Source organism: Balaenoptera borealis (genome assembly GCF_965194805.1).
Source record: "Balaenoptera borealis genome assembly, chromosome: 2".
Classification (NCBI taxonomy): Eukaryota; Metazoa; Chordata; class Mammalia; order Artiodactyla; family Balaenopteridae; genus Balaenoptera; species Balaenoptera borealis.
Genome location: NC_138867.1, coordinates 126,307,496 through 126,332,059, shown reverse-complemented (window position 1 = coordinate 126,332,059; position 24,564 = coordinate 126,307,496). Strand labels below are relative to the sequence as shown.

The 24,564-nt window shown below is 36.5% G+C and overlaps 1 protein-coding gene across 2 annotated transcripts in view; it reads right to left on the bottom strand.

The window, feature by feature from the left end:
• Nucleotides 1-3,926: 3,926 nt before the first annotated feature.
• LOC309624571 (serine protease inhibitor Kazal-type 6-like) overlaps nt 3,927-24,564 on the bottom strand; it is a 35,151-nt gene continuing 14,513 nt past the window's right edge. For both annotated transcript variants that reach the window (XM_082382820.1, XM_082382821.1), the window contains 3 exons: nt 22,831-22,853; nt 13,143-13,258; nt 3,927-11,260 (listed from right to left, as the gene is read on the bottom strand). In XM_082382820.1, coding sequence (XP_082238946.1) covers nt 11,215-11,260; nt 13,143-13,258; nt 22,831-22,853 — 185 coding nt within the window. In that variant the 3' untranslated portion in view covers nt 3,927-11,214. The remainder of the gene's footprint in view (nt 11,261-13,142; nt 13,259-22,830; nt 22,854-24,564) is intronic.

The window sequence follows — 24,564 nt, the reverse complement described above, 5'->3', positions numbered from 1 at the left end:
GAGATCTGCCAGGTCTGCAGGGAATGTGTCAATAGAGTTCACCACTGTGGATGTTCTACAGGCTGTATTTATAAGTAGATCCATATGCATGCTTCTAAGTACCTATACATTTGGCAGCCAGCTGGATTCTCCACCCTGATTGTGTAATCTATTTCCCCAGCTATTAGAGACACCAGAAACCAAAGAAGCTTATTTCATGCCATTTTCAAATAGGAACAGTCGTCCAAAATGTTGTTTAGGCAGAATGAAATGAATTATATGTAATACACTCAGAACTTGCTCTCATCAGCATTTGGCAATAATTGTGATCAAGTAATTTTCTAACAATTTGCATATTTGAATCTGCCCCCATCAGAGCCTTGGGCCCAGTCTGTACAATTTGTGCACAATATTAATAAAGTTTGTTGTCACAACTACTAGAAAAATAAAAATGCTAATGTGAGGGATTTCAAGGTCAAGGAATTTATTAGAATGACTGAGAGAGCATACTCCTAATGGTCATTAAATTAAAAACCCTTGATATTCCCCATGAATGTGAATTAGGGGGCTATTTTCTTCAACCCCTTGCTTTTAGGCAACACATGCATGATGGTTCCTATTTGGCATTTTTATTTTAACAGGTATTTCACAGATGGATTTTAGTCATTGGGCATAAATTCCATCCACACTTCTCTTCTTTCTCTCTCTCAAGTACACCAGATACTTTTCACTGTATGGCTTTTGCTCTTATTATTTCCTCTGCCTGGAAAACTCCTGGCCAAGAAACTTGAATAGCTAGTTTCTGTTTTTTTTAGAAAAATCAATTCAAATACTACCTGCTCAGTGAAGATTTCCCTGTCAATTCAAAATACCTCCACCACACCTCAGATCAATGTGCTTTATTGCTTCCATAATGCTTTTCAACATCAAAAATTGTCTTTCTTACTTAATTATTTACTCGTGTATTTTCCCACTACCAAATAAATACACAGAATCATATAGACAAATGTAGGCACATACACACTAGGATATAAGCTCATGGATCTTTTTCCACTCCTGTGTCTCCATGCACAGACAATGTCTTGCACATAGAAGAGTGTAGACATCCTTCTGATTTTACAAATGCTAACTAATAAAAATTCCTCCCTTCACTCTAAAATAATAATTGAACACCAATTATTCCAAGTATTACTAAATGCTGAAAATGAAATACAAAGACAGATTCATACAGCTTACATTCTTTATTCTTTTCTCAAATACTTGCTGGGTGGAACCTACTGATTCCAGGTACTTTATTTGATTCTGGAAAGTTAAAGATGAGTAAGAGAAGCTCACAGCCTAAAGGAGAAGAAAACAACCTGATTAAAGTTACACACAAATGAGTAGGGGTGCACAGAAGAGAGCACATTCTTTTGAGTAGGATGAAGGCATGGCAGAGAAGAGGTGGTCACAGCCAGACTTCACAGAGGATTTGGCCCTCAGAGTTATTGAAAAGTTGGAGACACATAGAGTGATAACCAGTATTTCAAGAATAAGGAATAATATGGATAAAAGAAAACAAATAAGAGCTAAGGTATATGTTTCGAAGTGAAAGTAATGGTTAGACTCAAATGCAGGCCTTAAGATAATAGATTTCACAGGCTATGCTAAGGATTGTCGTATTTCTTGTACTTGGGGTCCATTAAGATGCCTGGATCTATGGGTTTCTTGTGTTCATCAAATTTAGAAATTGTGTAACTATTATTTCTTCAAATACATATTTTTATTCCCTCATCACCCTTCTCCCAAGCTGCATGAAGTTGTCCCACAACTTACTAATGCTCTCTTCAATACATTTTTTCTGTTTTTTTCCCTCTGTATTTTATTTTTGTTCATTCCAATGCTGTATCAAGTTTACTAATCTTTTCTTCTGCAATCTAACCTACTGTTAATATCATGTGGTGTATTTTCCTTCTCAAACGTTTTGCTTTTCTCAAGACACTCTGGTTCTTTATATCTATATATCTATATATCCATATATATCTTCCATCTATTTACTTAACATGCTCTATCTTTACCTTCTAGAACATAAGGGATAACTAATTTAATAATCTCATCTACCAATTACATCATTTACGTCATTGCTGGATCTCTTTATATGATTGATATTTTTCCAGAAAATAGACTGACAAACTACTTGTAGAACAGATGTACCAAGAGCACAGACAGAGTGATTGCTAATACAGATAAGGTTGATAGTGAGGACTAAGGTGGTCAAGGCCCCCAGTGAAGAGATAACCTTTGAGCTAGAGGAGCAAAGATGGAAATTCATGAAAAAGAATGATTATTCCCTTTTGTCATCTTTTTGTTTTACTTTGTCTACTGACCTACACATTTCTATCAAACAGGGCTTCCCTTGTAGTGTGTTTCTGCAGTATTGCACTTCTCAACTAGGCAGCATGGTTCAACAGTTTCCTTCAAACCAGGCATGTAAAGAACTTATTAACAGGTAGATGCAAGTTTCTTCCCAGATTCTAGGATCTAGGGAACAAAAAGCTTGGGTTCCTGAGAACGTTAGAAATGAAATTGTACCCAGTGATATGTTTATGAGAGTCTGCCGGTTTCACTTACATAAAGGAGTATGAGGGTTTTCAGTAAGTCCCAGAAATTAACCTATAGTTATGACATCTGTAGGAGGGACTCAGTGCCTCTTTAAAGACTCAGAAGAAAGTATTTAATGACGTCTGCTTAAACTGTCTATAAAACAGTTTCCAAAGCATTGCACATCTAACAAGATTATTACCACAAAATGAGTGAGATTTTATTGGATGAGCAAATAGTTTTCTGTGTAATGGCAACTTGAGGATGGTATTTATTAAGTCAAATTATTCCTATGAAAAATAAAATAATTCAGGTAACTGCCATGGTTGCTCTGACCTGACAATTGCGTGGTTCCTTTCTCCCACTACCGCTTCCCTTTCTCAGGAGATGATCTTACATACTTTTTCAATACTGGATTATTAACTTTAGTCACCATACTGTACAATAGAGCTCCACCACTGATTCACCTTATAATTGAAGGTTTGTACCCTTTCTCCACCCACCCAACCCTAGGCAACAACCATTCTTCTCTCTAGTTCTGTTAATTTGACCTTTTTAGATTCCACATGTGTAAATGAGATCACGCAATATTTATCTTTCTGTGTCTGGCTACTACAGTTAGCATAATGTTCTATAGGTTCATTCTTCTTGTCACAAATGGCAGGATTTTCTTCTTTATTTTTTTGGTTGAATAATATTCAGTTGTATATATTGTTAATTAAACAAGGAGACCATTAGACTGAGGAGGCTCTAATGACTTAGTAGCTATGTAGTAAGCAAACCCAAACTAAGCTAGAGTCAGTGCACTCGAATCCAAGAAAACAAAACTTAAGAACGACTAATTACTAGCCACCAACTAGGCTTTCCCAAATAAGACAACCACTTAAGCTACAGCTAATCAAATAACTCTTTGCTTTACTTCCACATCTTCTCTTTAAAGCCTTTCCCCTAGCTTGTCAGCAGAGCACTCCTAACCACTTTGAGTTTGGCACTGGCTGATTTGAATGGATGTTTGCCCAAATAAACTCTTGTAAATTTTAATGTGCCTCAGTTTATCTTTTAACAATATATACCAAAATTTCTTTATCTATTTATCTGTCAATGGCCACTTAAGTTGTTTCCATATCTTGGCTATACTGAATAATACTGCAATGAACATGGGAGCACAGATATCTCTTGAGATCCAAATTCATTTCCTTAGGATATATACGCAGAAGTGGGGTGGCTGAACCACACAGTAGTTCTATTTTTAATTTTTTGAGGAATTTCCTTGCTGTTTTCCATAATGACTGTACCAATTTATAATCTCACCAACGGTGTACAAGTTTCCCTTTTTGCCAACACTTGTTCCCTTTTTTTAAGAAAACTTTTTATTTTATATTGGACTATAGTTGATTTACAACGTTGTGCTAGTTTCAGATGTACAGCAAAGTGATTCAGTTATACATATACATGTATCTATTCTTTTTCAAATTCTTTTCCCATTTAGGTTATTACAGAATATTGAGCAGAGTTCCCTGTGCTGTACAGTAGGTCCTTGTTGGTTATCTATTTTAAATATAGTAGTATGCATATGTCAATCCCAAACTCTCAATTTATCCCTCCCCCTCACCTTTCCCCTTTGGTAACCTTAAGTTTGTTTTTTAAGGCTGTGAGTCTCTTTCCATTTTGTAAATAAGTTCATCTGTATCATTTTTGTTTTTAGCTACTGCATATAAGTGATATCATATGATATTTGTCTTTCTCTGTCTGATTTACTTCACTTAGTATGATAATCTCCAGGTCCATCCATGTTGCTGCAAATGGCATTGTTTCATTCTTTTTAATGGCTGGGTAGTACTCCATTGTATTTATGTACCACATCTTTATCCATTCATCTGTCAATGAACATTTAGGTTGTTTCCATGTTTTGGTTATTGCAATTTGCATTTCTCTAATAATTAGCAATACTGAGCATGTTTTCTTGTGCCTCTTGGCTATCTGTATGTCTTCTTTGAAGAAATGTCTATTTAGGTCTTCTGCCCATTTTTTGATTGGTTTGTTTGTTTTTTTTTATATTGAGCTACATGAGCTGTTTCTAAATTTTGGAAATTAATCCTTGTTGGTCGCATCATTTGCAAATATTTTCTCCCATTCTGTGGGTTGTCTTTTTGTTTTGTTTATGGTTTCTTGTGCTGTGCAAAAGATTTTGAGCTTAGTTAGGTCCCCTTTGTTTATTTTTTAAATTTCCATTACTGTAGGAGATGGATCAAAAAAGATATTGCTGTGATTTATGTCAGAGTGTTGTTCCCTTTTGAATTTTTCATGACGGCCATCCTAACCGTGTGAGGTGATAGCTCACTGTGGTTTTGATTTGCATTTTTTAAGATGGTTAGTGATGTTGAGCACTTTTCATGTACCTGCTGGCCATTTGTATGTCTTCTTTGGAGAAATGTCTGTTCAGTTCTTCTACCCATTATTTAATCAGATTTTTTTTTTAGTTATATGAGTTCCTTATATATTTTATTTTATTATTTTTTTAATTTTTAAAAATAAATTTATTTATTTATTTTTGGCTGCATTGGGTCTTCATTGCTGTGCATGGGCTTTCTCTAGTTGTGGCGAGCAGGGGCTACTCTTCGTCGCGGTGCACAGGCTTCTTATTGCGGTGGCTTCTCTTGTTGTGGAGCAAGGGCTCTAGGCGCGCAGGCCTCAGTAGTTGTGGCACGCGGGCTTCATTAGTTGTGGCTCGTGGGCTCTAGAGCGCAGGCTCAGTAGTTGTGGCTCATGGGCTTAGTTGCTCCGCGGCATGTGGAATCTTCCTGGACCAGGGCTCGAATCTGTGTCCTCTGCATTGGCAGGTGGATTCTTAACCACTGTGCTACCATGGAAGCCCTCCTTATATATTTTAGATATTAACCTCTTATCAGATATATGATTTACAAATATTTTCTACCATTCTATGGATTACCTTTTCACTTTTGTTAACTTTTTTTTTTTTTACTGTGATGTAGTCCTACTTGTTTAGTTTTGCTTTTGTTGCCTGTGCTTTTGGTGTCATATCCAAAATATCATTGTCAAGGCCAACGTCAAGGAGATTTTTCCCTATTTTTGTTTTAGGAGTTTCAAAACTTTGGGTACTGTTTTTAAGTCTTTAATCCATGTCAACTTGATTTTTGTATATGGTATTAGATGAGTGTCCAATTTCATTCTTTTGCATGTGGATATCCAGTTTTCCCAATACCATTTATTGAAGAGACTATCCTTTACCATTGTGTATTCTTGGTGCCTTTGTTGAAGATTAGTTGATCATATACATGTGAGTTTATTTCTGCGTTCTCTATTCTGTTTCATTGGTCTATATGTGTCCATTTTTATGCCAGTACCATACCACTTTGATTACTATAGCTTTATAATAAAATTTGAAATCTGGTAGTGTGGTGTCTATAGCTTTGTTCTTTCTCAAGATTGCTCTAACCCTTCAGGGTCTTTTGTGGTTCCATATGAATTTTAGGATTAATTTTTCTATTTCTGTAAAAAATGCCATTGGAATTTTTATAGAGAGTGCATTGAATCTGTAGAATAGTTTGCGTAGTATGGACATTTTAACAATATTAATTCTTCCAGTCCATGAACACAGGATATCTTTCCACTTATTTGTGTCTTCTTCAATATCTTTCATTAAGGTTTTAACAAGAGATAAAGAAGGTCATTATTTAATGATAAAGGGGTCAATTCATCAAGAGGATATAACAATTGTAAATATATATGCACCCAACATTGGAGCATCTAAATATATAAAGCAAATTTTAGCAGAACTGTAAGGAGAAATAGAGAGCAGTATAATAATAGTAGAGGACTTCAGTATCCTACTTTCAACAAAATATCATCCAGTCAGAAAATCAATAAGAAACATTTGATTTGAACTACAGTGTACACCAGATGGATCTACGAGATGGACCAGATGAAACAGAACATTCCATCCAACAACAGCAGAATACGCATTCTTCTCAAGTGCACCAAGAACATTCTCCAGCATAGGTCATATGTTAGGCCACACAAAAAGTCTTAACAAACTTAAAAAAATTGAAATCATATCAAATATCTTTTCCAATCACAATAGTACTGAAGTGGAAATCAATAGGAGGAAAACTGGAAACCTCACAAATATGTGGAAATTAAACCACACATTCCCCCAAAACCAATGGGTCAAAGGAGAAGTCAAAAGGGGGGAAAACTTGAGACAAATGAAATTGGGAACACAATATACCAAAACTTATGGAATTGTGCTTTCTTATGTTCATTCCTTTAGTAGACACATCTTATCAAATCTAAAGTGTAGCTGTAGTGAGGTAAACTTGGCCTACAAGGACACATTTTTTTGTTAGTTTAGGTCTAAATCTTTTCAAACTAAAGAAGGAAAAATCTGTTAGCTTATTTTCCCTTAAGTCAAACTGCAGAACTGTAATGAGCCAAAATTCTGTAAAGTCACAAATACCAGCACTGGGAAAGAAGAAAGGAAAGTTTGAGAGAGACAGGGAACATTTCACTAAATGCCTATTTTAGGGTTAGTAGCCCTTTTGAACCAGGCCTTCTCAGGCTAGAGCTGTAGGCCCATCACAAAATTAACATAATTGTTCACATATTAGGAATTCTGGAAGATGTATGCCACATTCTTTACATATTTGCTTAAGCCTTTGTTGAATTATGACTACTTCCATTTCTGATGTCTCCAAATATATACGATACAATCCCTCTAATTTAACACTTATATCCAAGTCACTCAAATTACTATGATTATGTGAAAGGTAGTTTAGGAACATGGGGTTGGCGTAACCATGTTGAGTAAATCCAGATTCTGAAACACACTGACTATAGGATCATGGCCAAATCATTTATATCTCTCTACCTCAGGCTTCTCTTTTATAAAATGGGACTATAACTTCACAACTATTGCTAAATTTTAATGTGATAATGTTTGTGGGCTTATCACTGTGACCATGGGAAATAGTATATAGTTGGTTAAACTTATTAGTGGTGAATTATTTCAGACTTTATCTTAGTTACTATTTTCTCTAGCCTTTTTTTCCCCTCTTGTTCCCCTTTTCATTTTAGAGTGTGTGTGTGTGTGTGAGTTTGTGTGTGTCCACTTCTAGAAACTTTACATTGGCACAGAAAAACCCCCAGACAAGCCCCCTTCACTTAAGCCTAATCACTGACACACCATGTCATATTTGCAAGGAATTTCACTCCAAAAAACCAGTAAATGGAGAAGAGCTGAGAAGGACGTGACTTGGCAACAGTTGGTGTGGAAAAAAAAAAAAAAAAACATGCCTAAGGATAGTTAGTGGTTGTAAGTTTATTATGACCCAGTTTTGACAATGTTCCCATTGTCATCTGAAGGTATAATGATAGATATGGGTGTTCAGATCAAATAAATTGGTTTTTTTATGCTTTGAAGAGTACAAACTATACTTGAAACATTGTGTTCCTTCCTGGATATCACAACAATGAGGAACATAAACAGAATTATCAGTATCTGCTCCTGTTGGCAGAGTTTGTGTGTTTTTAAAAATCATTAAAAAAACACTTTTAAGGAAAAGTTTTAAACATACAACCATGTTAAAATAATTTTACAGTGAACCCCTATAAACCCACCTTCTAGATTGAACCATTAGTATTTTACTATACTTGTTTCATCCCATATTGATCCATTTATCTATTCATTAATCCATCTTTGATGCAATTCAAAGTAAATTGCAGATATCAGTACCCTTCCCTCTGAGAACTTCACTATGCATGTTATAGCTAAGACTACACTACATGTTTACACCCTTTTCTTTTGATGTAAAATTCGCAAACTATGATATGCATAAATCTTTAGTATACATTCACTGAGGTTTGACAAATGTATAAATCCTTGAACCCAAACTCCTGTATTTTGAGTGTTGATTTTTATATATGACTTGCTTCTTCTTTCTAAGAAGCATATGATTGCTGGTCTTCTGTGGTTTGCTTTTTATATGCTTCCCTTTCATACCCAAAGACTAGCTCAGAACTACACAAGAGATAGTATTTTGCTCACTTACTCAATTATGGCACTGGAAATAAACCTGCAAATAAATAGTAGTCTTAAGATGTAGATACGAGATTTGTATGAGGGAGAAAGGCAGGCAGAGTGACAGAAGGTGGCACAAGAGGCATTTCAGGCAGGAGAAGTCGAAGTGGTAGAAATGTAATTTTTGTGTGGACAGCTGACAGGAATCTGGCCTGGCTGGAGGTGAAAGTTCCAATAGGAGAAAGGAGGATTGAGCCCCGTAGAGAGGTAGTACTTCCAAAAATGTGAAGTGAGTCAGTTATCAAAATACACACAGTACTCTACGTGTTGATGTTCGAGTAGCTAAATAACTTCAGGGAGTAGAAACTAAAGAGGAGAAAAGGGCTTAATTTCTCTAATGAGCAGGGAATTTAGTACACAGATAAAATTGACAGAAAAAAAACACCTCATGTGAATTTTCAAAAATGTTAAATGAACAGAAGATAGACATTTTTAAAACTATGTAAATACTGAGAAAAAGAGCATAGATGTCCTGACTAGTGCTTTATAAAGACAATATAATGCTGAAATTGAGGACAGAATATAATAATAAAAGTTACTGATGTTTCAGCTCTTGTTACATATCAGAGACTAAGTGCTTACATGCATCATTTTCTTAATTTTCACAGTACATTTAGGAGGTAAAGACTAGTATCCCCATTTTACAGATGAGTAAATCACAATACAAAGAAGTCAGATGACGTGTTCAAAAACACATACCTTATGTCAGAGTCATGACTCACATTCTGGTCAGTACAATTCAAAGATCCACCCTCTTAGAATCACCTTATCCTAATTATGTATTATGTGGTTATTTTTCTTCAGCAAGGGGAATAACCTTTAAGCATGGAAGAGTACAAATGCCACAGTTGACAGAGGAGAAGATATTTATTTTCCCTAGCACAACCTAATCTACTCCCAGGCTCTTTACCTAAATATCAAATGCATCCCCCAGTTTGGTTAGGCCCTCTTCAATTATATACATAAAGAGTAATATCTATGTGCATAAAATATAATTGAGATTTTACAAACAGAAACATGATCTTAATATCTGTAGTTAACACACTTTTATACATAAGAATAAAAGAAAAAATCTTAACAATGACTACAAAATCTTTCATGATTTGGACTCATGCCTCTCTGACCTTATCACCCGTAATTTGCCCACACACTCACTCCTCTTCAATCACCATGGCTTCCTTGCTGAACCTTGAACAAATCAGGTGTGCTTCAGCCTTAAGGACTGTGTTCTAGCTTCTTCATTTGCTGTTCTACAAGAAGTTTTTTGGCTAACTCCCTCATCTCCATGTCTTCCTAATTAGGACTCTTCTAACCATCTGACTTAGAATTGCAATTGGCCTTAAGTATTACTATGTTATTATTATGGGGTTTTTCTGGTCTATTTCCCCTTCCTGGAATGTAAACTTCATTAAGATAGGGATTTTATTTTCCTTTCTCACCCCTGTCCGTCACTGTGTTCTAAGCACGGAGAACAGAGCCTACTTCAGAGTAGGCACCCAGTAAATGTTTGCTGGCAGAAGGATGATCACCTAGAAAATGTATCTAGAGAGGTCTTCTGTGTGAGTTCACCCAGGAAGATGTTATTTGTAAATACATGCTTTACTGAATTAGAGTACTCAAAGGGAGATTTTTCAATACTTCCAACTGGATGGCTAAGAATGAGATATTTGTATATTCAACTTGTTTATCTAGGATTGAGCCAGCTACGTGGAGACTGAGCTAATTATCAAAAGAGCTATGTTTTAACCTTGACTTTTCTACTAACTGGAGCTTTTTTCTTTGGCAGTATAAGTAAGTTTTCTCTGGGCCTTAAGATTTCTCACATTTCATCCAGTTCTCTCATTCCATGATTAAAATCAATTAACTACATTCTTTAATGTGCACACTTTTAGAAACTTTGCATCTATTCATTATTCATAGAATATATATTCCCTTCTTTCTAACTGTTAGACCCTTCGATGTTGCTGGGAAACCAAATAAAGCGTGTCTTTATATAATGTCTATTACATAGTAATGTAATCCATCATTCCATAGAGATAAGAAAACTATGGTCCAGAGAGGATAAATGTTTTATTTTTATATAAAATACTCTTCCTGAAACTGGGAAGAAACTATAATTCATGATCTAAGACTTAAATGGTAGATATTGTAAAATAATTATAAACATATGGTCATTTTGTTAAAAATCTTTCATTATTCACATTGAAATTCCAAGAATAAGAGAGGGAGAAGGGATTTTCCTAAGATCCCACAGTGACTGCATGGTTGATTTTGATCAGAAAAACAGGTCTTTTTATCCAGGTTTACGCCAGGTCAATATTCCATATTGTATCTGTATGTTTTCTTGATCACAAAGTAAAAACACAAACAGTACTTCTACAGAATTTACTTTATTGACAAGCAAATCAAGGGAAATATATATTGAACTCCCGAAGCTCAAGGTAGAGTAGAAAGTGTGTCTTTATAAATTGAAGGGATTCACTAGAGAAAAGTAAGAGCAGAGGCAAGAAAAGAAGGATGAGGGAGCTGGCAAGTCAGCAGAAAACGCTGGTTCTGATTCAGCATTTTCCATGGTGCTTTAGGTAGAGCTTCCCACCACTTTTCCTACAAAAAAGAAAGACAAATGTATGCTCAGTGCAATATCATTAGTATCCCTCACAGAGGTTGGAAAAAGGTTTAACTCTGCCATAGTCCATGTAATCATTTGCTTTACAGGTATCCATGTCTATGATTAGGCAGGGGTTATTTAAATGCACTCAGAGGTAACATTGCCTAATTGCAGAAAGCCTGAATCTTAACAAACTTCAGCGTTTTACTAGGGTTTAGACTTTTTGGTTTTAACTGTTCATTATCTGAGAATAAATATGTATACAACTAGAAAAGGTAAAAGTGACAGGAGATATAATGGCAAGGAGACTATACTGTCATAGTTCTAACCTGATAGAAGATGTAAGAAGTTGAACCAAATATTCAGACATTTGGCATTTTATAGCAGACATATATTCAGGCCTTCTCAGCAATATGGGACCATTAAATCAAATCTCACCTTACCCTACTGCACTTTTCCTGGGAAGATTTTGGTATTGATTTTTCAGATATGTTATATAGAAACATAGGCACAAATGTACTATGCATTGATTCAATATTTATTTATATCATTCTATGTGCTTAGCCCTGTTATTATTGATAGGGATTTATATAATCCCTGTGTCTAGGAATTTTATGGCTAAATTAAGGGAAATTAAGGCATTCGTAGAAGAAACTCTAATACAAGAAAATGGTGACAGTGTTAGAGGAAGTGAGGTAACTTTTATCTGGGTTAAACCCCCTTGCTTTTAGAGCAATCAGACCAAAAGATTGATTGACTGATTGAATAAATTTTTATTAATTATAAATTATATTTAATCAGGAATCTCACAGTCAATTGGCTAAAATCTACAGCACCTGTTCTTTCCTATAAACATGTAAATTCAGTAAATATTGGCCCTTGATAGGATCTTTCTAGTATACTATCTGTAAAGTTTGAATGTCTGGATAATAAGGGATAATCCTCTCCTCTATTCTTTATTAAAAGGCTCTTTTCATCAGACTAAAAGAGAAGAATGAATGGGACTTGGTGCCTTAGCAACATATAATTTGTGATAAAATAAAATGTCTGAAAGTAATTTGGATAAAGTAATTTTTTTTTGATAAATTTTCTCACAAGTTTTTCATGTTTTTGATTTTGATGAATTTTCAAGCTTGACTGCACTTTAAAAAATTTCTTTCATCTTTTCCAAAATTATTAATAATAACAACAAACATAACTGAATGAAAATTATTGAAATTTTAATTAGAAATAAAGGAAAAAATAAGAAACTGTGTCAAAATTCTTAAAGATGTATAAATTTTTAAAATAATTTTCCTGAGTCAAATTTAATAATAACAAAGTAAACTAACTATTTATGTTTTCAAATAATTTAGATAATTTTTTTTGGTTTGTTTTTGACCCATATGTTTTCTTTTTTTTTTAATTTTTAAATTGAAGTGTAGTTGATTTACAGTGTTGTGTTAATTACTGCTGTACAGCAAAGCGACTCAGTTATACATATACATACATTCTTTTTCATATTCTTTCTCATTATAGTTTATCACAGGATATTGACTAGAGTTCCCTGTGCTATACAGTAGGACCTTGTTGTTTATCCATTCTGTATATACTAGTTTGCATGTGCTAATCCCAAACTCCCAATCCAAACCTCTCCCACCCCCTCCCCCTTGGCAACCACCAGTCTATTCTCTATGTCTGTGATTCTATTTCTGTTTCATAGATAAGTTCATTTGTGTCACAGACCCATATGTTTTCAACCCATTTGCCTGAAGCTTATTTCTTCAGTTTCTATGGGTGGGTATGAGTAGAACTTTCTAGAATATCTCAAGGAAAGTGTCATAGTCTTATTCTGGAAGTTTGTGTTTGCAAGGAAGTTTTGGTGAGTATGATACTTACACCACTGCCTTACAGAAGGTACATTTATTGCCATATGTCCGGCCATCAGAACCACAGTGGGGATTAGATTCTCGAGTGCAGTGGACCTTGAGGTCCTGGAACTCACCACAGTCAATCTAGCAAAGTAAACACACTGACATTGATATTAGTGCATTCTATCTAAGGGACTGTCCCTCAGAACAGAAGCTTTGGACAGCAAACTTAGAATTATCTATAGTATTGTATGTAGTTGTGATGTAAAGTTTCCTGAAATAGAAAATCACTTTCCTTTTCTAACTAGAGTATATTAAACATAATTAAGACTTTTTAAGAAATAGGAAATACATGGCTATAATTATTGTATTCAGGAGTAAGATAATGATGTAAGGCAGATGTTTACTTTTTACAGAAGAAGTAAGGCAAATGCTATAGGTATGACTTTTTGCTCCAACACTAAATTGTTCCAACTGAGAGTAGATTTTGGTCTTTAAATGGCATGATTTTTTTAAAACTGTATTAATGTAACTCCAGTAGCACTCCTTCTGCATTGCTTTCAAGATCACTGCTAGGAGCTCCCAGATGTTATCTGTTAGCTTGTTAGTTTTCCCTGTGGCTGCTACATCCATTTATTAACTCTTGAAAACAAAATTCCAATGTCATTATGTTAATTTACTCTGTCCCAGAGTCTGTTTGTAGAATTTGAACTTTTGTGCCTACTACAATAACTGAGTAATGGCTGCCCTAAACTGCTCTGTTTTGAAGGATTCTGAGGTTGCATCAGGCCTTGGTGAGAACACACGCTATGACTGATTAATATCATCAAGGGCTCTATAGAAGGAATGATAGAGCTTATGCTACTAATATATCCCCTCGGTTCTAGTGGTCTCTCAGAAGTAGTCTGAAGTTTTAAGATCCTTTTCAATTCAGTGTCAATTGAGTCAATATCTGGCGTGCAAATAATATTTGAGCCATTTTATTCCAGGGTACAGGCAATATGCAGTAGGTAGAACTTAACTCCTTCAGATGGCAGCTATGTTGAATGAAGTGACATTTAAACATGAATAGAGGGACCATACTTTACCCCATCACAGTTCCATTAAAATAATACTGTCTTATGTTTATTAATTGCTTCATAATCTCCAAACTATTCTCATATGGATCAACTCAGTGGTCTCACAATAACCCTGAGATGCACACTGAACAATATTATACATACTAGCTAATATGTATAATTTTTTAAAGAAATTATTTATTTATTATTTATTTTTGGCTGCATTGGGTCTTCGTTGCTGCACACAGCCTTTCTCTAGTTGCAGCGAGTTGGGGCTACCCTTCGTTGCGGTGCATGGGCTTCTCACTGCGGTGGCTTCTCTTGTTGCGGAGCAAGGGCTCTAGGTGCGCAGGCCTCAGTAGTTGTGGCACGTGGACTCAGCAGTTGTGGCTTGTGGGCTCTAGAGCACAGGCTCAGTAGTTGTGACGCACAGGCCCAGTTGCTCCGCGGCAATGTGGGATCTTCCCGGACCAGGGCTCGAACCCATGTCCCCTGCATTGGCAGGCGGATTCCTAACCACTGTGCCACCAGGGAAGCCCTAGCCAATATGTATAATTGATCCTCAGGAAATTAAGTGGCTTACTAGGGCCACACAACCAGAAGCATTGAGACCAGTGCTTGCACATACTCCTCATAGCTGACCCAGAATTTCCAGCAGTATATACTATGGTTGATTTCCAACACATCCTCATAGAGAGAAATAAAGACCAACTGTCATGGTATACCCTTGACCGTGCTTATAGTCAGGCCACGTAGGCGTTATTAAAATACCTTACTAGGGGACTGTATGGGCATAGGTAAGAGGAACCATTTGTTTAAAGTATTAGCAAACCATTATATACTGATAAAGCCCTCTGAAGGTTTGCATGAGAAAATGCCCAGCAAAAGAGCTATACAACTGAGTTTAAAAATGTTATCACATATATCAGATTTAAGGTAACTGAGACTCTTAAATATACACTTTTTGTTGAAATTTGGCATCTTGTACTATTAAGATTGGGTAGTATGGTGCTAACCAGAGATTTTCTGAGCACGCGGTCAGATAGGAGACACCTAGGCTTCTTACAGTCCTACCTACAGGCCCACTTTCTCCTCTGCTCTTACAGATAACTCCATCCTCTCATACCACTTCCAGGAGAGTAATCTTTTCTTTAGGTCTCCAAATAGAAAATAAAAGCTGGAAAATCTTTAGGATATTATAAACCATAGAATGTATTTTTTTCCAAAAGCTAATGCATTTTGTATTTATGTCATTAATATACACATTTGCAATTGTGTGCTTGAGTCAAGAAAATTCTTTAAACCACAGAACCATCATAGGTATTTTCCTTTAATTCACAAAGAGCTAATGGGTAATTATTGATAGTATTTTGAAAACACAGTTCTGGGTGCTAGTGATACAAAGAGGAAGTGGTTATAAATATCTCAATAAGCTCACCATCTTATTTGCATTAGGGAAACAGAGGGACAGATAATTTCAGCACAGCGTGTCGTAAATGCCGTAGTGGGACAAATACAGGCAATGTGGAAGCTGAGAAAAGGGCATCTCAGTCAGAGATATGTGTGTCTCTACAGGTTCTAGGTAAATATTTTCACGATAAACTTCTTTTCTGTAAGCATCTTTGCCACAAGCATTCTTGCCACAAACACTTTCACTGATAGCTAGTTGACCGTAAGGCAATTTTGCTGTAAAAGGTAAAATTACTAAAAATAAAAGAGGGACATTAATGAGGATATAATGGAATTTATTTTTCATAGCAAAATTAAAAAGACTTTATTGCAAAATACAGCATGTTTGAATTCATTTAAAATGTGTGCAAATTCAGGGCCATATTGCACAAATACCTAATTTAATTTTGTGGGTTGTACCTAAGCATTTGCCATCAACGTCTTTAGTTCATAGTATTATATCTTTTTTTTTTTTCATAGTATTATATCTTTTTTTGCTTGATTCGTCTCCTCGTTTGGCATCGCATTGTTTCTTGTTTGCTAAAATTTCTGCCTTCATTAACAGAGGTATTGTTTTCCAAATACTAAGATGCACATTTGCAACTAAGCTTTGAATTGCCTTGTAAAAGCTTCTACACTGTTGTTTGTTCCTGGTATATTGTCAAGTAAGTATCATCACCATGTTTTCTATCAAGCCCATATGTGTAGTTTTTATCATCCACTATTTTAAGACTGCCAGTGTGCTCCTCACTGTCTAGACTATTATGAGGGCTAAGATTTATGTAATATAAAAATTGGAGTACTGAATCAATGGATAAATGAAACCAAACTGTCTACCAGTGGAAACCGAATCATCAACCCGAACGATCAACCTGTTTATCTTTTACGGCAAAATTGCCTTACGGCTAATTAGTTACCCAAGGCTAAAACACCCGGGGCAAAGATGTTTACGGCAAAGACGCTTATGGGGAAGATACCGGAGGTGGCCTCTCAGGGCAGGTAAGGAAAAGAAAAAAAGAAAGTCTCTTACATGAAAGAGACGCCTCCTTAAGCCACCTTTCCCTGGCAGCCGGCCCTCTCATCTTATGATGCAGCGCCTTTTGTCCTTTAGAAAGCAGATATGGAAGTGGCACTTGGGGAGGGTCTTCTCTTTGAGAATTTCTAGAACCCAGCCGCCTCCCCAAACCCACTTGCCCCTTCCACTGCCCCGTGGGAATGAGACTAGGAAAAGCAAAGGATTTCGGCGAATAAAACCTAATCAACCAAACGGTATACGAACAAACCTCCTTAGCATAGATACAAACCTACATACCTGTAAATTGCAGTGGCCTTTCATGATCCCTGAAGTAAGCTCAGGAATCATATTATAGAACTTGTTCTGCCCTTTGCCATTGGCCAGTTGTGTTATCTTGGACAAAGTACTCAATATCTGCGCCTCAATTTTCTTAACCAAAAAATTAAAACCCCAGAACCAGAAAACACAGCTGCCATGTCTCATTCCCAGGGTTTTTATAAGGATCAAATGGGGTCACCTGAGAGTTGTAGAAAGTCAGTGTGGAATATTTGAAATAGTCCTGGAGGAGGAGTGTAGAAAATAAGCTGCTCATTGTAGGCCTGCCCTGACTGTATCTCTCATCACATTCTGAAAGGCTCTGTAACTCGTAGCACATGCTAAGTACCATCAGACTAGATAAACTCTAATGATGCTCCAGCTTTGATAACCCAAGATTTAGCTGTGACTTCTTCCGGTGGAGTAGCTTAAATAAAGCTAGGTCCTTAGTTCCGCAGTTGGGTGGGAGAACAAGAACTATTGCCCAAATGCTTCCTCCTTTATGTCTAAAGGATCCACTTCACTCACTGTGTGAAAATTTTTAGCTTGGTGACCGAGGGCAGAAAAGGACTGCTCTCTGAGAGACTCAGAGGTTGGGGGAGGTTAAGAATGCCTTTGTAGAGCCAGCCAGAAATCCCTTTTGTGAGGCAGAGGAATATCAGAGTTGAGACTAGAAAGAGCCCGCATCTCTCAGAACCAGAAAGAAGGAGGCTGATTTTGGAGTGTCGTGTCATTCCTCTGCTTAAATTTTCTCTCCTCTTTTGTATTTTCATTTTAGACTCCTTTAAATGGAATCCAAGCAATTGGCTTCTCAGTCCAAGTTGAAGCAGGTCTAGACAAAGGGTGACAATAGGGTTATCTTTTCTCCTTTAAAGTGTCCTCCATGAGGCATTTGGGAGACCTAAGAGAGCTGAAAGACAACCCCTACCCGCCCTACTTAAAATGCCCTAATACTCTGTAATTCTAGGGGATTATCCTGAAGATGGGATTAGACTAACCTAAGTCTGAATTCTGTTTCTCCCACTTATTAGCTGCATTATTTTGTTCACTCTGTTCTGAGTTTAAATTTCTTCATCTTTAACAAGGGGCCGGTAATGCCTGTTTTCTAGGGTTGTTGTAATGATAAATCCTATGAAAACACTTTGTAAAGTGTCAAGTGTCATGTGTAAGATTACTATTATAAGCACTAATAATGTAAATTGTATCACGTTCTAGAATTTTTGAGCCCATTATTTCTTACCCTACTTTACTTAAAACAGTTTTTAAAAAATTTTAGATTGGTGTTGAATTTAACAAGTGCCTCCATTTATTTCCTTAGATAGTCCAGCTTTCAGAGACTACTTCCAGGCATTGGGTGCCAGAGTTTAGTATCAGCCTGACCTCTTATGGTTCTTCAAAGAACTGTGCCTTCTAAAATATTTTGGAATGCAGTGACATTTTTTGTTACCCAAATTAGTCATCTTTGCTAACAGTGAAGGATGTAGGACTTCATTTCTTCTTCCCTTTACTACCTATGTGGTTAAATCAGCCCCTTCCTTTATTGTACCAGTTTTCCTAACCCCTCCCTGACTTGGCTTCTACTTTCCCGGTTTTCACGCTCCTTCCACACTACCAAAACTGGTCTAAAAAAATGACATCTCTCAGGGTACATCCATTGGCTATTTATAAAATGTTCATGATTTCTTTATATGTGCTACTCTTGACCACTCCCATCTTTTCAAAACTCTTTCCTGATTTCTGTATATGTCAGTACTCCAGTTCTCCAGCTATTTCTTCTCTATCCTTTTTATTGTCTTTTCTAGTTTCCTCCTGAGTATTCATGTTCATTTTCAAGAAAATTTTATACACTTGATTTTCCCTGAGAACATATGTTTTCCCAGATGATGCTAATGAATCCTAGACTTTTTTTCTTGAGTCTTCATCAAAATCTCAAACTCCAGTTTCTGTTTGTCAGAAATGTACAAGACACCTTTAGTCAACAATCTGATTCATACTTAATATTCATTTATGACCAAAACATAACTCTTTATTTTTCCCTCCAAACTAGTTTTACATTCTAATTTTTCCATTTTTCATAACAGCACCATTCTTCAGATTCCTCAGCCTACCCTCAGATTAAAACATCACCATTTCTATCCCCTTGCAAGTGTTTCATGTATTTCTTTATCTTAAGCATCTTCACTAATTCCAAATTTACTACCTATACCCACCCTCAACATTTCTGACCTGAGCCAATGCATTCAATTCTGCTCTCCTTTCCTCCATTTCCTTCAAGTTTCAGAATTCCTTCAACATGTGGAGACAGGTTATCTTACTTGAAACTATTGTTTTAATTACTTCTTTGTTTAAGACATGAGGCTAGTGAACACTGTTGTGTATTTGTTAGACAATTATACTGCTCAAAGCACTTTCCCATGAACTGCACAATGGCTTTCTGTTGCTGGTTATAGGTAGCATGGAGCTGTGGAAGCTCACTCAGTATGGAGTCAGGGGTCCTGAGTTGTTGACTGCATAGCTTTACCGCTGTTGGTAAACTTGACTCAGCAAGGTCCTCTTTCTGGAGGACCTTGTTTTCCTCTGTAGTTAAGTTGTAGAGGCTGGTTAACATCTCCAAATTGTATGTAGGTATTCTGTCAGTATATTAATTATAAGTGAATTCAAGCTAATTAGGAAAAATGAACAGCCCCAAACATATTCTAGTCATGGAGCATTGTTTTACTATTAAAATTTACCATATATTTATCTTAAAATACAAATAAAACTGAACTTAGATATCCCCAAAGTTATTATAAAAGGAAATGGTTGTAAATTATTGTTTTTGAGAGGTTTGTTAATTCCAATCAGAAATATTCATTTAAACATCTCTTTAAGTATATGGTTCCCAAATACACAGCCTGATAGGGGAAATAAGAAAAAGAAACATAGTGTAGTAAGTGATTCTAAAAGCAAAATTTATCCAGGTTAAAGGACTATCCTTTTTCTGAGATTATGACTTTCAAGCATTTGTTATTATACTACAATTTCTATAATGAAGGGTGGTGATGGTAAATTGTAGTTTTTAAGTTATTCTTATTTTATTATTATTTTATGTTATTTAATGTTCCTACTTGGAGTTGGTAGCATATTAGTCATTTACATTTACAGGGAAATGACCATGAATTTGTAGGACCATGAATTCCAAAAGTCTCAGAACATGCTTTTTGTTTAGCTCAAATAATATTTTTGAAAGAATGAGAAACTTTTACAAATCTCTTATTTAGAGTGCTAGCTGTGATCTCCCATCAGATGCTTCGTAATGAAGAGACTTATTGGCATGAAATGATTGACTTGAGTGTTGGAAAAAATCATTCTTCCTTTTGTCTTGGCTGGATCAAACTTGCGCAGGCATGCTTCTAAGGTTAGTTTTCAACTTTTTCTGCCTGGCTTTGGGACTGTTACCCTCGTTCCAGGCATGCAGAAGAGAAGGGGTAGCCTTGATGTCATCCTAAAGGTGGTACCCTCTTTGCCCTTTATATTTGTGTATTTATTTATTTTTGGCTGCGTTGGGTCTTCATTGGCTGCGTGCGGGCTTTCTCTAGTTGCGGCGAGCGGGGCTACTCTTTGTTGCGGTGCGCGGGCTTATTATTATTAATTAATTTATTTATTTTTGGCTGTGTTGGGTCTTCGTTTCTGTGCGAGGGCTCTCTCCAGCTGTGGCAAGCGGGGGCCACTCTTCATCGCGGTGCGCGGGCCTCTCACCATCGCGGCCTCTCCTGCTGCGGAGCACAGGCTCCAGACGCGCAGGCTCAGTAATTGTGGCTCATGGGCCCAGTTGCTTCGCGGCATGTGGGATCCTCCCAGACCAGGGCTCGAACCCGTGTCCCCTGCACCGGCAGGCGGACTCTCAACCACTGTGCCACCAGGGAAGCCCACGTGGGCTTATTATTGTGGTGGCTTCTCTTGTTGCAGAGCACGGGCTCTAGGCATGTGGGCTTCAGTAGTTGTGGCTCGTGGGCTATAGAACACAGGCTCAGTAGTTGTGGCGCATGGGCTTAGTTGCTCCGCGGCATGTGGGATCTTCCCGGACCAGGGCTCGAACCCATGTCCCCTGCATTGGCAAGTGGATTCTTAACCACTGCGCCACCAGGGAAGCCCCTGCCCTTTATATTTGAATGGAAAAGAGACAGCAGTCTTCGCAAGGCATGCTTGGTTCAGACTGATTCAGATACCTAAGCCAGAAGGGGCTTTAAAGGTAATTAAATCCAACTTTTCATTTTAGAGATGTGGAAACAAAGGCAATGAGAAGGGAAAGAGACATCCTTCAAATTACACAGGCAGGAAGTTTTCAAATTGGAGCTCATCTGTATAGTCTCCAACATACTTGAGCGCTCCAAAGTCAGTGCATCCCAGCACTAGATTCTTAGAATGCAGATTCAAAACCTCCCACCTGGGATTATTATTCAGTAAGCCTGGCATGGTCCCTGAGGATCTACATATTAATATTTAGTAAGCATCCCCAGAGATCCTAAAGCAAGCAGATAGATTATTTTAAATGAACTTTAGGAACCACTAAAAATCTGGGAAACATTAACAATCTGGGAAATGAGAGCCCAAAGAAGGGAAGTGACTTTTGTGTCAATGAGAAAATCAGGATTAAATTCCATATTTTAAAAACCTATGTGTAATGGTCTTAATCATATTTTACTACCTAATGGGATATAAAATGTATTGGCTGGATCTCATGTCCTTTTCATGTTTCTTTGTTTGGATATTTAGCATAGGCTGTGCTACCATATGTATTTAAACATAAGAAATCAATTTTAAAATGTACAATTATGTATACCAGTACAAACACATGTGTGCATGCATTAGACACACACAGGTGCATGCACACACACACTCACAGAGGCAATTAATTGTAAGGTGTCTTTCATTGTAAGATACATTCCAATTTCTGAGATGCTAAAATATGAAAAAAAAAAAGTCTTATGCAATGTAGTAGGTATATTAGGGTTGGAAAATATTTTTCAACTTCTTTGCCCACTCCAATTAGTTGGCAGTAGTGTCTGGAAACTTTTGATGCCAAGGTTTCTTGGGCACAGCAAGGCAAACAACAACCAGTGCCAAGTCAAGTATTAATGTTCAGTATGGACACGGGATGTGATTGGCAGAACAAATACCTCGTTTCTGTTGCCTTTTTGATAGTTAGAACAAGAAAACTGGAAAAATGTTGGTGGATTAATTTGGAAAAAATCAGCCAAACAATAAAGATAATTTGTGCCTATTCCAATTTTTAACCCAAGTTATATTTAAGTTTGATTGATCAGTTTGTGTATACTCAGTACAAAGCACTAAAGAAGTTTTCTGTCAACTCTTGGTTACCTTACTTCTAAAAAGAATATAATAACCTCTGTCCTAACTCTTTCAGAAGCTGTTAATTATTGATCAATAACGAATCCTTTCATAGTTTTTGTAACTATGCATAGTTTACCAAATGCTCCCACATAGTTTATGTAATTTAAGTCCAATTCTATGAGGTAAATAATAATATCCCTTTTCTATAGCTGTGGAAATTGTAGCTCAGAAAAGCTGAGTAACTTGCCTAAGATCACACAGTGAAATCAGTGAAAGAGCATGAATGTTACCACAAGTTCATTCTATTTTTATTTATATTCATTTTACTTTAACAAAATCTGGGAGTGGATGTTTAGGTTCTTTTAAACTGAAAACAGTATTCTCATAAAGATATTGTAGTTAGAAAACTAAGTACTTCTGCTCTTTTCTTCATCTGGCCTGCTTGTCCATTTCTTTGCTCTTTTACCCATAGACAACCTCTTTGGTCAGGGAGTACCAGCCAAGAACCACTCAGGTCTGAAGGATAAATAAAATTATGTACTGACCTGAACTCCTTGACTGAAGACACCTGAAAAAAAAGCATAAAATCCAAACACTGTAATTTCTGAATATGCAAAAAGTGGGATTTGCAAAATTAGGAAATCCCCAAGCCTAGGATGATACTTGTTCTTGGTTCTTGGCCATCTCAACAAGTCATGGCTTGGTTATTTTCTTTTATACGTGCTCTCCTCTTAGGGAACAGTAGAAACTTGGAAAGTGATATGTGGATATGGACTGAGATGAGGTAGTATTTCTTGGAGGTTGGGGTGGGGTGAGAGAAATAGTCTAAGGATCTGGAGATCCATGTTACCGTCTTGGCCCAGTCACTAATTTACTGTGGGAATGATTTGATCACTTCTGGCATCACTTTGGAGAAGTTGGGTTGGAAAGTTTCCTCTTACTCTGCCATTCCAAATTTCAGTGCTTTTGGTCCCTCCCCAAAGACTTTGTCACAGGCAATTGAGGGAAGGGATTGGGTTTGTTGTTTGTTCTTTGAGCCCTAAATTGTTCTTCTGCTTTCTATACTCAGCTTTAAAGACTTGGCCCAAATTTAGACTGGCAAGGACAAACTCATTTTCTTTGCTGTGACTCATTTTTCCTGCTACATCTCTCTAAGTTCCCGAAAGAAAGTCCATAAATACAGTCTTGCATCTTTAAAATTGTATGTGTGATTTTAGGTTGTGGCTAATTAGCACGGTAGTTTAAAATCCTGAAATAATAAAAGTCTTAGCTTCAATCCTGGTACGAGCTGCTGAATTTTGATAAGGATAAGGAGAGAACAAAGCTTTTAAATTTGAAAAAAAGTTAATGATCATCTACTGTAGTGATTACCAACCTTATTGCAATGGTGTGACTGATTATTAAAAATACAGATTCCCAGGACAACCACTTGAAAAATTCCATTATATAAGACCAAATACGGTCTGGAAGTCTATAGTTCTGTAACGACTCCAAGTGATTTTTATAACCAGGGAAGACTCATTGTTACAATATTCAGTCATTTCTCAGCTGTACAGATCTTTGATCAGAAGAGGAGAGATTTTGCCCAACGTCTTATGTGTATGAAATGTCAAAGTGGAAGCAAGCTTAAATAACAATGCCTGAGTCCAACTAGTACTCTTGTTATTAAAACTTAGTAATAGTAATATTAATAGACATTTTTTGAACACTTAATATGTTCCATCCACTATGTTAAGCACTTTACATGCATTTTCTCATTTACTTCCCTATTTAGGGCTAGTCCTTTTATATTCCCATTTTACATATGAGGAAAATGAGACTCAGAAAGGTCACACAGCTATAAAATGGAAATGCCAGGACTGAAATTCATTGCTTTTGGTCTCAACATTAAGGCTCTTGGGCACTATGCATTCCCAAATGCCAACATGTCTATCAAGGACCCTGTTTTGGTATTATTGATAGTATTTGTTTGTATTAGTCAACCAGGCCCAATTAAATAGATCAATTAGCCTTTCTAAAGAGAAGCAATAAGAGGATTATCAGTTGATTTCTGAGTCAGTCTTTGAAAGTAGATTTTAATATAGTCAAATCTATTTTTATGTCATCTCAGCAGTTGACTGAGCCAGTAACTCGAGTTACTTGGCTTTAGTAGTCAAACTTACTACATAATATCACAGAAATCGTTTATCCATTTTTTTCATATTTCTGAATGGATTTGTTTATGAAAATATGACCAGTTTCCCGTGAACAACGACTTCTTCATCTGCTCAATCTCATTG